Below are 16,656 nucleotides of genomic sequence, written 5' to 3' on the forward strand. Positions count from 1 at the left end.
TCCAGCCCAGGCTTTCCTACTAGTGCAGCCATGTGATTGGGGAGGGGACCAAGGCTGAACAAAACAAAATGGTTGGTGTTACACAGAGGAAAGAGGGAACACACATCTGCTAGAAGGGTGGACAGAACATCATTTATCTAAATAGAATAATAGAATAAACAAAACCTTTAAAAACAATCACAAGATTTACAAATAAATTGATACAAAATAAATAGGTATTGTAAATCTACAACATTTGAGTTATAAACGCATCCATAGTGACAGTCGGCTTGTGCCGCCTGTGCACGGGACCTGTGCTGGTTCAGCTTCCCATTTATGCCACTGCTCAAATGCACGACATGGACACCAGGATACAGCGGGTATAGCTAAGGAGGGTGGGAACACCGGGCAAAGCAGGGCTTGCTTTAGGCCCAAGGCAATGTTGGTAACTGGGCCACGACACCAGGAAGAGGCAGGTTCCATGATAGATAGGTCCTACAATGGTAGGTGAGAAGTAGAGGCCATCATTTAGGGACCAGGAAACTGATGTGGCTTGGGTAGTGATGAGCAAGGAGCCACATGCTACCACCACACAGGGCCACTTCTGCAGGACCTCACGAAGACTTGAGAAGATCTGCTGCCACCTACCTCTCAGATACTGGCCATCAGGAATGAGCTGGGGTAGGGCGATGAAAGAAGCGTGGAGGAAGAGCAGCAATACAGTTGTTTTTCCTTAAAAAAAAAAAAAATACCACCGTCCTCTCACCCAGTAAGGGACAACAGAACCCAAGGCCCTGTGGGTGAGGGCTTCAGAACAGTGTCTCAGTCACAGACGACATACTAACAGAAGAGACATATGTACATAATAAATAATATAAAATAAAGCATATACATTTGTGGATTTAAAGGACTGCAAAAATAAGTCAATGGATTGATAGACTCTTCACAGTAGACGAGACATGGGTAGTAGTGAATCAGAAGCTAGGCAGGGGCAGTCTAGGGCATGAGTCCAAAGACTCCTTCTTCCCTACTTCCCTCTGTTCCAGGGGCCTGGGACCCAGCTGTTTGTATGTAAGAAACCGGAGTCTCCGGAAAGAGCAGGCACTCGGGTCTGTTCGGCCCCTTTGATAGTTCTCTTTAGAGTGATTCTGGAAGATTCCATCCGCCTAAGCAAATCTATGTGGATCAGATGTGAGCAACATGAGAATCTGGTGCCTTTCCAAATGAGGCCAGACAGTACCTGAGTCATCCTTACGTGAAGTCACTGTTGACCCTCAGCTCTCCTGCTGCATGTGTTAACAGCTGTGTACATACAAACCCCCAGAACCCGACTCTCCTGCCATTTTGATATTGCTTCAAGTACCGCCTGGCATTCCCCATCAAAAGGCATTTAAAACAATCACAGTTGAGATGTCTCTAGTTTAAAAGGGTTGCCCAAGCTGCGTCAGTCACAGGGAACCAAGAAACAAAGGTCCTCAGCTGCTGTGAAGGACTGCACCCTCTGCCTGACTGGGGTGGGCCGGGGGGAGGGTGACAGGACTCCCCAGAAGGAAAGCCAGTGAATTAGCATGGACTCTGCTGGAGGAAGGGCCTGCTCATCCCAGGCTGGAGAGCAGCTAACAGCAGGCTCAGCCTTCTAACACCGCTCATCCCTCACGGAGAATCAAGCGAACCTCCATGAACCCATCAGCCACTCAAACACAAAAGTAAATGGCCCTGAGGTATAAAAATCCACTGAGTAGGTTGCTCATTGATAAATTTGTACGAGAAAAACTCCCCAATCCCCCACAATCACTTCCCTCTACATCTCTAAACCCCTCCTGATTCTGGGCTAGCCTACAACTCACCCAGCTGTCCACGTTGCACAGACGCACCACAAGCCTAGGCTCAGAATGGAAGCAAACCGCCCAGGAAGGAGCCTGATCCCCCAGGAAGAGAGGGCACACTGGTACTCCAGTGCCTAAACCAGCCCCCAGCCCCTCACAAGGAAAGCACACCTTGGGTCAGAGCAAGCTCCCAGGGCGTTTAGGCCACACAGTGGGTTGTAAGAAGTCAGCCCTTGCCGGCCTGCTCTTTAGTCCAGGGAGCAAGGTGTGTAGGGTGCACCAGTTAACCTGCCTGGGTTCACCCCGGGGGACCTCATCCCCTGCTCCAGGCACAGTGACTGTGGCACAGACCCCTGGCAGCCTTCAGGGGACAGAGGTGCCCGCGTGTGTTTTAACGAGCCAGGACACAGGCTCAGTCACTCAGCACCTACTTGGTTTGCTCCTTCACCCAAATGACTGGAGGGCAGAAGCTCATGGTCCCTGCTTAACTTCAAGTCCTGTTGCTTCATCTCTGAAGGGAAACGCCTTTGGACCTGCCATGTTTTCCTAGACTTGGAAAAGCCAGTCCTTCAGCTGTACGGAGCTGGGGGTGGCCAGGTGACTTGTCACAGTGTTCCTGTCAGTGTGAAGTTCTGCCCTGAACACCTGCACACATTTCCTGGACTAACATGAGAAAGTGGTGTGGGGCTCAGCTCCCTTCACGTGAGGTCACCCACGGCCACAGAGAGCATGGAAGAGGAGGCACCTTCAAATTAAGAACCAAAGTTTAATCTAGTTGACTAGCACCCCAGTACTCATGTAGAAACTTCAGGATTCTGTTTTCCCAAGAGTTGAATCAGCAGTGGGCAGTGGAGGGAAGTACCCTCATTTACAGTGAACGTCCTGGCCACAGCTGCACACAAGGCTGCCCTGTCCTCTGGCTGGCACTGTGGGCAGGGGGGAGGCCCATAGCAACCCGAGTCTGGCCTGCCTGCCTGCCTTACCCCTCCTCCCTCCATGTTTGGTCGTGCAGCAGCCTGGGAGGACAACAGGCCAGAGCTACAAGGAAGGGGCCCCTGTGCATGGCCATTCCATTGCTCGCCAGTCTTTCTTGGTGGGAAGCCCACGGGGTCAGGCCACAGATGGTATGTGCCCTTCCTCGCCAAGACGATGCTGCTGGCCCAGAGGGGCAAAGAGCCAGTGCCTCTCCTTCAGCTGTCTAAGGAGTCTGGGAAAGGGGAGAGCTGAAGAATTGGCCACTCAGACGCAAGCCCTGTTGGAAGGTCAAGAACTCCGCAGAGCAGCTGAACTTAGCCAGTTACCTTCGTGCACTCGGGATCCAGGGAGGAACTATTCCGAATTCCTGGGTTTTAGAACTGAGTGAGGACTCAAAGATAATTAGCTCACGAACGGGACATGAACGCAAAGCTGGCTGGCTGCAGTCTCCATCTGAGAACCCCACTCCCAGCTCCTTCCTAAGAGACTGCAGTTAGCTACAACACGAGGCGGTGAGTGACGCTCGCTCAGCTCCCCAGACTCACACATCTCTAGGATCTACAAACAGCAAAGCTTGGAAAGGGACCAAGCATGCTTCTCTCCCAGGGGCCCCTTCCGGCAGCAGGGCTGCCTGAGGCAGGTGTGCACAGTGCCTGAGGCTGGCGTGCAGAGGAGAGCACTCACCAGGACAGCCTTGGGGGCTCCTGCCGCCTCAGGCCTCAGGGAGGTGCCCAGGCGGAGGCTTGTCGGAGAGGCCCCGGCCCTGGCCAAACGGAGAGCGAGCATCTGCACACATGATGCTCCTTGGTAAATCGATTTTGTTTTCACCTGGATGTGTTTGAAAAGGGGCACTCACAGTATGGGGTTCCATATGGTAGGAACTTCATCCCAAGGTAGCAGGCTAGGTACCGGGAACAGGCCACTCAGCTCCTTTAGAGGCCACTAAGTGAAGCCAGCCCTTCTCTGGCAGGCATGGTACTTCTGAGAACACTCCAGGACCACTACCCAGAATTAACACTGTCAGTGGACATGGCACCAGAGGCCCAAACCCAGGTGTAGTAGGGCGCTTGCCACACAAGCCCAAGGCTCTGGGTCCATTCCCAGCGTGCACACACACACACACACACACACAAGTGCAAGCACACACACGTATGTTTCCAGAGTCACCAACTATCTACCAGGAGACCAACCCAACATGTCACCCTCCCAGAGCCCAACCTGGGGTTCACAGACCTCCTACCTGAGGGAGGCGGCTGATGTTGAGCCTTAGGGTTCCCTGGGCAGGAAGCCCGGGCACAGGAAGGCTCTCTTCTCCAGCAGTGACCTGGGTAGTGAGAATCCTATTGAACACTATGGTCAGGAGTTCATTTCGGCGTATGAGTATTGCCAGCAAACACAGGTAACCACTTCAAACAAACAAGCTAGTTAAGGATTCAGTCACCCAAACAGTACCCGCTGGCAGGAATTTCACAACACATGGTAAATTTGGTATTAAAATAAGACAGAGACACACAGGAGACAGTCAAAACACACATTTGGTTTCTAAATCCATTTGGGGTCAAACTGACTCTGGCTGTATGGGCAGCCTCTCTGGCACTGGCCACATCTGAAGCAAGAGGCAGGCATTCGAGCAGGGCCAGGGCCACTTGTGGGTCCTACAGCTCAGGGACAAGATGGGGGGCGGGGACAATTGGCTCTATGGACTTCCATTAAAAACACAGGTCTAGAAATGCCCAAGCACACAGCCCCCCAGCCCGGCCTCATTCCGATCATACACAGACCCTGGTGGGAAAGAGGCACTCACGGAGCCGCACACCGCGTGTTCATTCAGGAGCCCCATGGAAGGTCTCCATGTGGCACCTGGAGCAGCAGCCTGGGTTAGCAAGAGTGAGGGCCCAGAAGGTGGGGGTGGTTCAGCTGATGCCCCAGACCACCCCAGGTTACAGGAATGTGGATGAAGTCAACTTGCCTCTTGCCAATGATAAACCATGGGTTTAAAATTCATTAACATTCATTTTGGTGATAAAAATTCCTTAGGGTGGGAGCAAAATCACATTCCCAAACAAACGTTAACCCTTCCTGAGGGAAAGGGGCACAGTTAAACATATTTTCGAAACAACACTATGTGCAGAGGGGCGTCTGCAGCTTCTGCTGACGCCCACAGTGACGACAGACTTGGCACGTTCCTCAGTGACATGGTTTTCTTCATTCCTCCATCGAGTTGGACAGCGACACCCACCGGCACACGGAGGGAAGGTATCCTTCCTGGGGACAGCCGAGGAAGGCCACTCGGGCAAGTCCATCCTGTTAGGGCTACATCATGGGATCACAGCAGAGTTAGTTCAGACAGACCAACTTAGAACTCTGCAAAAGACACTTAAAAACAAAAACATGATCTCTTGAAAAAAATAAACAAAACAATTTTTAAATTCATGCAAATTGAGGGAGGAAAGAAATGATAAAAGGTACTGAAAAAATAAACATGATTCTATTTGGGCAGAAGAAGTCTGTCTCCGAATTCTTGAGAGCCATGCCCCAGCTGTCGACGCCGAGAGTCTGGTCTCCACCCGCCCCATGCCGTCCTCACAGCTTGCCATCCTCTGCGGCCGCCAGGGAAAGGGGCAAAGTCTTTGGTCTCAATGCTGTAGGACGCAGCATGGCGGACAAGCTCACACTGTGGGAAGTCATGGTCAGACAGGCCAGGAGGCCGGACGGACGGACGGACGGACGAGGGGCCCGTGCAGCCCTAGATGGCGCCTTCACTGTGCAGGCTGTGGTTGGCCTTGTTGTGCGACACACAGTTCTGTTCATTGAGCAAGTTGGCTGTCTCGTCTGGCAACCCATCATGCAGCTCGGTAAGAGTCAATTCGATTTTAGTGTTTTCACTGTCTGAAGACTGAGGGGTTTTGTCCATCCGGGATGCCATCAAGGCATTTTGGTATTGCTGTCTGGAGATCTGGGGCCAGAAGAGGACACAGAAAACAAACGGAGACAGCACTTATTCTTAGGTTCTCTGCATCACACACTGAACACCCCCAAGACACACACTGAACACCCCCAAAGGCCCAGAGCTCTAGGAGAAAATCATCCTTGAGTAGAAACCGGGCAGCTCTGAAGTTCAAGTTGACTCCAGCAATCCAGTCAGTTCTCAGCACTAGACCCATTTCTACATCTGAACTGTATGCTCGGAGCCCAGAAAGGTGGACAGCAGCAGCTTCACAGTGAAAGTCGCTTTGGTCTCCAGAAGATGTCTATTTCAGACTAAGAGAAGGCCATGGCTCCAGGGCAGAGGGCAGCCTCGTGGTGCTTTCCAGGCCACCCTGAGTCACCAGCTACGGGCCCCAGAGAACTCGGAGAACCGCTCTTTCCCTCATCTCCAGTTCCTGTACCCCGCCAAGACCGCATTTGCTGTGACTGCTCATGGCTGCTCATGGCATGGAACTGGGACCAGTGTGTTCTTCAGCCTGTGTGCTTGGCCCAGAAGAGGGAGGTGGGGTGCTCTGACAGCAAAAGGGAAGCCTGGGGGAGTGGACAAGCTGTCAGGGAAGTGAGCGACACCCGCCAGCCAGCCAGCCAGCCCTCCCCCACTCACCTTGACGAACTGTAGGTCAGAGAGGGCTCGTACTGAGTAATCCGGGATGTAGACCTGGAGGAATGAGGAATTGAGCTGATTGTTGCTGCTCCCCAAGGTTGGTGTCATGGCGTCAATCCGGTCGCTTCGACTGAGAGAGTCTGAGTGGTTCAGGCCACAGGGGCGAGGAGGTGACTTATTCTCACCTAGAAAAGGGAGAAGAAACAACTTTGAAAGCACTGTAGATAGAGCCAGCGGGGTGACTACTCCAAATAAAACGTCATTACACTGGCGCACACCATGTCTCCGGCAGACAACATGGGTCTCAGCTGTGTCAGGCCCAGGACGGGTAGAAAGGCAAAGAAAGGCTCACAGGAGGAGAACCCGCCTCACAGGAGGAGAACCCGCCTCACAGGGGGAGGACCCGCCTCACAGGAGGAGACCCGCCTCACAGGAGGAGAACCCGCCTCACAGGAGAACCCGCCTCACAGGGGGAGAACCCGCCTCACAGGAGGAGAACCCGCCTCACAGGAGAACCGCCTCACAGGAGAACCCGCCTCACAGGAGGAGAACCCGCCTCACAGGGGGAGAACCCGCCTCACAGGAGAACCCGCCTCACAGGAGGAGAACCCGCCTCACAGGGGGAGAACCCGCCTCACAGGAGAACCCGCCTCACAGGGGAGAACCCGCCTCACAGGGGGAGAACCCGCCTCACAGGGGGAGAACCCACCTCACAGGGGGAGAACCCGCCTCACAGGGGGAGACCCGCCTTCACACCCGCCTCACAGAGCCTCACAGGGGAGAAACCGCCTCACAGGGGAGAGACCCGCCTCACAGGGGGAGCCTCACCCGCCTCCAGAGGACCCGGGGGGAGAACCCGCCTCACAGGGGAGAACCCGCCTCACAGGGGGAGAACCCGCCTCACAGGGGGAGAACCCGCCTCACAGGGGGAGAACCCGCCTCACAGGGGGAGAACCCGCCTCACAGGGGGAGAACCCGCCTCACAGGGGAGAACCCGCCTCACAGGGGAGAACCGCCTCACAGGGGGAGAACCCGCCTCACAGGGGGAGAACCCGCCTCACAGGAGAACCCGCCTCACAGGGGGAGAACCCGCCTCACAGGAGAACCCGCCTCACAGGAGAACCCGCCTCACAGGGGAGAACCCGCCTCACAGGGGGAGAACCCGCCTCACAGGGAGAACCCGCCTCACAGGAGGAGAACCCGCCTCACAGGGGAGAACCCGCCTCACAGGGGGAGAACCCGCCTCACAGGGGGAGAACCCGCCTCACAGGGGAGAACCCGCCTCACAGGGGAGAACCCGCCTCACAGGGGAGAACCCGCCTCACAGGGGAGAACCCGCCTCACAGGGGAGAACCCGCCTCACAGGGGAGAACCCGCCTCACAGGGGGAGAACCCGCCTCACAGGGGAGAACCCGCCTCACAGGGAGAACCCGCCTCACAGGGGAGACCCGCCTCACAGGGGGAGAACCCGCCTCACAGGGGGAGAACCCGCCTCACAGGGGGAGAACCCGCCTCACAGGAGGAGAACCCGCCTCACAGGGGGGGGGGAGAACCCGCCTCACAGGAGGACCCGCCTCACAGGGGAGAACCCGCCTCACAGGGGGAGAACCCGCCTCACAGGAGAACCCGCCTCACAGGAGGAGAACCCGCCTCACAGGAGGAGAACCCGCCTCACAGGAGGAGAACCCGCCTCACAGGGGGAGAACCCGCCTCACAGGGGGAGAACCCGCCTCACAGGAGGAGAACCCGCCTCACAGGGGGAGAACCCGCCTCACAGGGGAGGACCCGCCTCACAGGAGGAGAACCCGCCTCACAGGGGGAGAACCCGCCTCACAGGAGGAGAACCCGCCTCACAGGGGGAGAACCCGCCTCACAGGGGGAGAACCCGCCTCACAGGGGGAGAACCCACCTCACCCGCCTCACAGGGGGAGAACCCGCCTCACAGGGGGAGAACCCGCCTCACAGGAGGAGAACCCGCCTCACAGGAGGAGAACCCGCCTCACAGGAGGAGAACCCGCCTCACAGGGGACATCACTAGATACACAGGTGTGGCTGAGACAAGGTCCAGGCCACGGAAGCTGCCTGAGACTAGGAAGGGCCCAAAGCGGCTCTTCGTTATTTTTCTAGGAACCAAAACTAATTTTCAAAGTCCCTCTCTTATCCACCAGCCAGCTCAAGGGTGCCTCGCTCGAGGTGACGGCAACCCCGTGAAAGGCCTGCCTACAGCGCCTTGGTGCTAAGGGTTCCTGCAATGAGCTCTTTGGAGCAAGTGTTGAGAGAGCAGGAGACCTAAGTGTTCCTGCTGTCAGAGAACATTCCTCAGAGCTTTTTTTTTTTTTTTAATGTACAAGTCTATGCACCACACGCAGTGCCCATAGAAGGCCAGAAGAGGGGGTTGGATCCCCCAGAACTGGAGGTACAATTTTTAGTTGCCATGTGGTACAAAGAATTGAACCCGGGTCCTCTGGAAAAGCAACAAGAGCCCTTAACCAGAGCCATCTCTCCAGCCCCCAGTTCCTGGAGCTTTAGAGATGAATTGTGTTAAAAATAAAACTCTAGCTGGGCGGTGGTGGCGCATGCCTTAATCCCAGCACTCAGGAGGCAGAGGCAGGCGGATCTCTGTGAGTTTGAGGCCAGCCTGGGCTACCAAGTGAGTCCCAGGAAAGGCACAAAGCTACACAGAGAAACCCTGTCTCGAAAAACAAAAACAAAACAAAACAAAACAAAATATAAAACTCTAGCTGTATGTAGTGGCGCACGCCTTAATCCCAGCACTCAAGGACAGAGGTAGGTGCATCTTTGAGTTCGAGGCCAGCCTTGTCTACAGAGGAAGTTCCAGGGCAGCCGGGGTTACAAGAGAAACCCTGTCTCAAAAGCCCTAAGTAAGTGAATCAACGAACAACCCTCTCTTCCCAGCCAAGGAGGCTGCTTTTCCTGTTGTAACCGACTCGAGTGTGCGGACCCTGCCAGCTGCCCAGTCAGGAGCGCTGAACTGCAGAATGCCACAGGAGCAGAGGGGACCCACTGACCTATCGTCCAGTGTCCTTAACGACGCCCCCACAGAAGAGCCAGCCTGGGGCTAGTCTGCCCCTCACCTGTGGAAAAGTCTATCACCACGGTCACAGTCTACCTCCTACCTCGAGTGACAGGCTTCCACAGTGCCACTGAGGAACCCTGAACCCCTCCTCCCTTCAGAGCGACACCAAACCCGCAGCCCACCCTCACCACTGACTCCATTTGTAAACCTCCCTCAGGACAGAGGCCGTCCGTCCGTCCGTCCGTCCGTCCACCAGGACTCCCCGGCCACCATCATTCCCCGGCACAGCTCACAGCTGGCTCCCACTGCGATCGACTCAGCAGCGCCTCCTATGGCCGCTTCCACCTCCCGGGAGAATGGCGCGTGGGTCACAGCCTTAGCAGGGGAGCACTCTGAAGGGGCAGCCCAACTCCGCTAAGCTCCAAAATCCTTATCTGTAGAATGTGCACAGTGCTCCCCAGCTCACAGGTCGGAGGGGTCAGAGGAAGATGAGAACAGCGTGACATCCAGTGAGCACCAGATGAATGCACCCATGGACATGTCTGCGCTTTCCTGTTAGCTCCTCCCAGACCTCGCCACCATGCTCCTGCCTCAGGGTCAGGCCTTACCACACGATGATGACATCACCTGTCATGACAGATCTTTCAGTTCTTTTGAACAAGGAGCTCTGAGGCTGCACCTCTGGGTTTCAGCTGCGATCACAGGTTCCCACGCACATTTTTGAAACAGTGCTCACTTGTACGGTTTTAAGGTGTTAAAGGCAGGTACCGGGCTGGCTCACTGCTTCTTGGCCAGAACTCCGGGTGGAGGGCGCGGTCTGGATGCTTCTGGGCTCCCTGTTAGTGCGTACGGCTTTCTGGTTATGTGTGAGCGTGGATCCCTTGCTTTGCCTGTGAGCCTGGCCTCAGCCTGGAGAAGCCGCCCATTTCTCTGTACCTCTTCTAGAGAGCCATGGGCCTGACAGGATTGTCTGGGGACATACCTCATGGCTTTAATACACTGCTCAGCATCTCACAGACAGTATCAAAATCTGAACAGCAACAGCAGTAATCTCACAGCATGTGGCCAGCCACACTAGCTAAAGCCTCAACACGAAGGCCGCAGGCCTTGAGAAACAACTCTACCCGCCTCCGTTTCTAAGACTCACATTCAACTCTTGCTCACAAAATGTCCCCAGGAAAGTTTAATCATTTTAAAAGTGATTACAAAATTATTGTAAAAAGAGGGGAGAGCTGGACTCTGGTGACAGGCAGGGTGGAGGCATCGGGGAGAGATTTAACTGGTTTTCTGGGGTTGTTGGTTGTTTGCTACCCTTTGATGGAAGCTGCATGTTTTCTCAAGAAGCTGCTGGAAGTCTGTCCTCCAGGCAATACTCTGACGTAAGCAGGGACCTGGGGATCCTCGAACTATTCCAAGATCTAAGTGGGATGGCCATCTGAAGGACTCGCCATATTCAGTCATAAGTGTGACCAAAGACACACAGGCTTGTCCACTCAGCGAGGGTGTTTGCCTCCAAGATGCATTTCATTCTGGTCCTGTCCACCCTCGCTGAGAGCACTGCTTCTCCTGCCGGGCTCAACAGGGATGACAGTGGGTCTCAGGTCACAGCTGCAGACCCCTGTGTAGCCCTGGCTGTCCTGGAACTCGCTCTGTAGCCCAGGCTGGCCTCGAACTCACAGAGATCCGCCTGGCTCTGCCTCCCGAGTGCTGGGATTAAAGGTGTACACCACCGCTACCCGACCCTTGCAGTTACTTTCAATTCTAAGAATTTAACGAAGCCTTCTCTATAGTGCTGCCCACACTGGAACTCTCAGGAATAGCCTCCTAATGCACCTTCCCAGGTAGAGCAGCATGCCACATAGGCCATCTGAATTCCGACTGTTGCTGCGTGGACAGTTTAGATCTCTCCGAGAGTGGGACAGTCAGTCGGCCAGACCTAACCCTGAGATTTCTTGTGAGTGAGCCTAACCCAGCAGCCCTGATCCACTGCTGCCTAGAAGATGGGTCGCCACAATGCTGTCACTCGTCAGAGTGGAATTTGTGACCCGACATGGGTTGTGTTGTGGATCCCTCTGTTTACATCCCTGTGCCTAGTCAATGAGTGGGATGAAACTGGACAGAACATGCTCATCTCTCCAGAAACAGAATTTTCTTTTTTCCTTTTTCCTTTTTGTTTTTCAAGACAGGGTTTCTCTTTGTAATTCTGGCTGTCCTAGAACTTACTCTGTAGAACAGGCTGGCCTCAAACTCAGAGATTTTTTTTTTTTTTTTTTTTTTTGCCTCCCAAGTACTGGGATTAAAGGCTGTGCCACCACCACCTGGCTCAGAAACAGAATTTTCTTTCTTTTTTCTCTTCTTTTCTTTCTTTCTTTTTTTTTTTTCTTGAGACAGGGTTTCTCTGTGTGCCTGTCCTGGAACTCACTCTGTAGACCAGGCTGGCCTCGAACTCACAGCGATCCACCTGCCTCTGCCTCCCAAGTGCTGGGATTAAAGGCATGCGCCACCACCACCCTGCCAGAACCAGAATTTTCATATGCCATCTTTGAAATAAGCTGAAGCCAGGCCTATAAAAGTCTCCAGGCCAGGAAAATCTATGACCCCCTTGCTTATTCTAAATGTCACACATTTCTTTCTTCCACTTCCAGAAGACAAATGTTTGAGTAAAAAAAAAAAAAAAAAACATCCTTTGATTTGGAGCAGGTTGTCGGGGACAAGCGTGAGGGACGTTTGTCCCTTTCACATGAGGGTCCCAGACATCAGGCTCCGCGTCAAGGGTCGTTCCTCACTGAGCTGTCTCTTGGGCCCAGACTAAAGGTTGGGAGACCATGATTGCTGGGCTGCTGTGTTCAGGGATGCAGCTTTGCCCACCAGTTCTGTCCAGCAGGAGGAACAGCAGCTGGTGAAGGGAACTAAAGAAAAAATACAAACAGCCAAGTCACAGAAGAGGTGGTGGCCGCTCTTCTGATGCTGACATTGGAGACTGTGCCGTCCACCTGTGTGGTCGCCCCAGGACGTGGGCGAACTGCAGCAGTGGCTCTGGGGGGTGCACGTCGCTACATCAAGGTGCTAGATGGCTGCATGAACTCTGTGTCTGGGTTTTCTGAGCCACTTTTGCTGGGAAATTGAAGCACATGCAGCTGAAACTTCTGTGAGAGACTTTCCAATGCTTGCCAAACACTGATACCCGGCTTGTGTGCAGAGTGGCATTTCTGCAAGTTTCCCGCCCCAATTTCCAGATGGAGGCTTTCCACCTCAGCTGGCGCCCCAGCTAGCCACCCGGGACTGTTCTGTTCAACTACGGTCAGAATTTTACAGTTACCTCCATTTCTAGAACACGTTCCCGACTTGTGTTATTAACTGATCTCTACCCCGCACAGCTGGTTTTCGCAATACCAATTGCTCTTCTGGAAGTTGAGTCTTAAGAAAGTGACCTTGGTTGTTCACTGTGTGCCTTACTGTTTTCGAACCTGTTCTCCTTTCCTGTTCCTTCTGTTGCTATGGTGTCTCCCTGGTCCAGCTCCCAGCTACAGAAAAGCGCACAGTCACACCTTAGCTCTGTAGAGTCACTTAAGGGAGTGTGGCCTCCTTTTTATCAGTATGAGCTTATTTGGAAGACAAACGACAAAATAGAATGTTTCACAATGAAAAAGATTAAGGGTCTCCAGGGATGAGCAGCAGGGACGCCCACAGGGAACTAGTGGATGGAGATGCAGCTGGAAGCCATGGAGACCAGGAACAATGCACTCAACAGCAACTACACCCAGCAGAGCATGCGTTTACCTCAGATCCCTGCAGCTGGAGTTACAGGCAATTGTGAACCATGCACAGGTGTGTGTGTGTGTGTGTGTGTGTGTGTGTGTGTGTGTGTGTGTGTGTGTGTGCGCGTGCTGGGAACCAAACTCAGGTCCTCTGAGGAGCAGCAAATGCTCTTAAGTACTCAGCCATCTCTCCGACCCCACAGGGAGGAGTTTTATACTGAGTGGGCAGGAAGAGGTATTATAAACATCTGGGACTCAGTAAACCCAGTCACTTTGGACCATACGTGTTAACTTTGACTCTCAGCAGTCACTACCACCAGTTTACACCAATGGTGTTTGCTAAATCTGTGGTTTCTCCATCTTGTCTTCAAAGCTCTATCTATGTTTCTGTGATGCGCATGAGCTGTCCTGACTTCACCTGTTCCCAGGTGGTCTTCCTTTCACCATGGCAGTCACAGGATCAAATGATGCCCCAAATGAGGACCATGAAAGTTACTCAAACGGACATGGACCAAAAGGCACAAATGGAGAAAATGTAACGCAATATGTTGAACTTCCTTAGTGGGGACGGACTAGAAATAGGCTTTCCGAGTTGGCATGTTAGCTGGGCTTGCATGCTGTGGTTTTGGGCAGCTGTGGGCAGAACTGGTCGACAGGAGTTTCTATTTCTATTTCTTTTTTTTTTTTTTTTTTTTTTTTTTTTTTTTAAACAGTGGTATACCTGTAAGTTTGTGCGCAGAAGTTTCTATTTCTTGTCCTCAGTATTTTCTTGGTAATTCTAGACTGAGGCAGGGATGTTTTGTTTCTTTTGTGTTTATGAATTAAACCCTCTCCTTTCCCCCAGTGTTTCTAAACCCTGAATCTACTTGGCTTGAAACCAAGCATTAGAACACTGGTTTGCTGCACTCTCTGCACACTGAAGACCGGACAGTTCACTGAAAAGCTTCGCTCCAGCTCTGTCGGTCTGGGGCTGGAAGGAGTGTGGCACCAAGTGCTTTAACTGCTGTTTGAGAACCGAGGCTTCAAGTGGACTCTGGTTCGGAACAGTAGCCTAGGAGATGTGGTGAGATTTGGGGGTTTGTGGGCTGAATTTTCTACTAATGACTAATGAATAGTCCCCCACCCTCATGGCCAGAGGAGGGGATGCTGACTCTACCATCTCCCTCTCAGTTCCTGTTGGGCTTTGATCTATTGAAATGTCCTTCTGTGCCACAAGGTCACCTCCAATAAATTTGCTTAATTAAAAAAAAAAAAAGGAATATCACACATTGGCGTCCTTTCTCTGAAATCCTTGAGACAAAGGGCTACATTTCCTAACGTAAATTGGTCCGTGTGTGCATTCCACACCACACGCCCTGTTCTGTAATGCTAGAGCAGCCCTGCAATTCAAACTGGGCGACAGTGAGGCCCGGGAGATCCGGACCCACAGAGGGGACAGAGCACCTGCTCCGCCCAAGTTTGGGTTCACGTTGCTGTTCAATTTCTATGTCAGTGTTTTATGGCAGGAATACACATAAGACTTCAATTTTATCTGGGCATAGGGGCACCTGGGATAAAGACAGGGAGATCCTGAGTTCAAGGCCATCCTCAGTTATATAGCAATTTCAAGTCTGAGGCCAGCCTGGGCTACAAGAGACATCATCTCAAAACCAGGACAAAACAAAAACAAAATCAAGACCTTTTCAAGCTGGGCATGGTTGCATATCCCTTTAGTCCTAGCACTCAGGAGGTAGAGGCAGGTGGATTCCTGTGAGTTTGAGGTCTCCCTGGTCCACATAGTGAGTTCCAGGACATCCAGGACTAAGACTCTATCTGAAAACCGATTGTTTTTCTGGCCTTTTGATTCAGTTTGTTTTTTTATCCATCCTACACAGAAATCCTTTCTTTTGGCAGCAGACACAATAATGAAACACATCTTCTTTGCAACCATAGGCACCTTCTGGAAGGAGCCGAATAGCACTGGCTTGTCTAACACCCACTCATGAGGTAGCTCTGACAAATGTCAGCAGGCCTGTGGGCCAGGACCTTCAAGGCAGGGCTGTTGATTCCTGACCAGATGGAGCAGGCATAGCAAAGAAAACCCAAATTCTACAGAGAAAGTAAAATTCAAATGTTTAATGGGCTTTGGCCAGGAGTCATCAACTTCAGTATCCTGCGACTTTCTAACAAACAGGAAACATGAGCAAAGAAAATGGGAGAAAACCACAAATGCTTGTGAGTGCACGTGTGTGCTTTGTTGGCTGGCTTGAGTCTGGGAGCTCTAGGAATATCTTATGCTCAGAATATCTCAAGCCAAACTCTGAGCCCAAAGAGTGCGTGCGTGTGTGCTGTGTGTGTGTGTGTGTGTGTGTGTGTGTGTGTGTGTATGTGTGTGTGTGGAGGCCAGAGGTCAACCTTGGGTGTCCCTCAGGTGCTGTCCACTCTTTTTTAGACAGTGTCACTCACTGGGACCTGGGCCCACTGGTTTGGCTCAGCCGGCTGGCCAGTGAGCCCAGGGGTCCTGCCTGCTGTTCCACTCCCCAGTGCTGGGATTAAACAGACACGACGAGGCTTGGCCTTGGGGAGCTGGAGATCTGGTCTTCTTCCTTGTGCAGCAAACACCTCAGCAGCTGAGCTATCTCTGAAGCCCCATTTTGGGTTTTTGGAAGCCAGGGTTTTATCCTGCAGCCATTCTGGCTCCAAACTGACTCTGTAGCCCAGGCTGGCCTTGGACGTGTGGCAATCTGCATGCTTCAGCCTTCTGAACACAGACTAGGCGTGTGGCCCACCACTCCTGGCCGACAGCAGACCCAAGGGAATGGTAACTAATTGCCTTCTAAGATAAGCATTGCTTCCTCAAGCCCCAGAATTATAGAGCTGGACTGAAGTTGGGGCTGTATGTAAATTTCATCAGATTAAAAATAACAAAACAGTGGGGGGAAGCAATACAGAAAGGTTGCATTAACCAACACAGACGCTCAACAGTCTCTCTCTCTTTGAGACACGGTCTTCTTACATATGTAGCTCATGCTGGTCTTAAACCCTTGACTCTCCTGCCTCAGACTTCTGTGTGCTGGCATTACAGGTGTGCACCACAACAAGCTCAATTAAGGCTAAGCAATTTTAATTAAAGAAAGATTAACTTTTCTTTTTAGTGGCTGGGCATGTTAGGCATGGCCATGATCCCCTGCGGGGAGATAATCCGCAGCTGGTTAGGAATGTGCATGGCACTAATTCCTAACCCACAGTGAGACCCCCCGGAGCAGCAGGGCCATCTGCCTGAGGAGGACAGACATACAGCAGCCAGCTCCCAGGGAAAGAGTGCCCCAAATCAGGATGAGCCAAGTCTTTTTCTCATTTGCCAAGAAAAGTCCATACTCCCTAAGATTTTGTCCAAATGGATTCTCTGAGAAAGGAGAGCAGTCTAGACTTGGGTTAGACCCTCAGGTCTCTGCAAACTCCACAGCCCATAATATGCTAGAGATGGAGTAAGACTGTGGGCAGAGCTGG

At 52.7% G+C, this 16,656-nt stretch overlaps 1 protein-coding gene across 2 annotated transcripts in view; it reads right to left on the minus strand.

The window, feature by feature from the left end:
• Positions 1-110: 110 nt before the first annotated feature.
• Positions 111-16,656, minus strand: part of Cnnm2 (cyclin and CBS domain divalent metal cation transport mediator 2) — a 141,526-nt gene continuing 124,980 nt past the window's right edge. For both annotated transcript variants that reach the window (XM_028874674.2, XM_028874673.2), the window contains 2 exons: positions 6,373-6,557; positions 111-5,736 (listed from right to left, as the gene is read on the minus strand). In XM_028874674.2, the coding sequence (XP_028730507.1) occupies positions 5,527-5,736; positions 6,373-6,557 (395 nt within the window). In that variant the 3' untranslated portion in view covers positions 111-5,526. The remainder of the gene's footprint in view (positions 5,737-6,372; positions 6,558-16,656) is intronic.

Source organism: Peromyscus leucopus, chromosome 1 (genome assembly GCF_004664715.2).
Source record: "Peromyscus leucopus breed LL Stock chromosome 1, UCI_PerLeu_2.1, whole genome shotgun sequence".
In the NCBI taxonomy this organism is placed as follows: Eukaryota; Metazoa; Chordata; class Mammalia; order Rodentia; family Cricetidae; genus Peromyscus; species Peromyscus leucopus.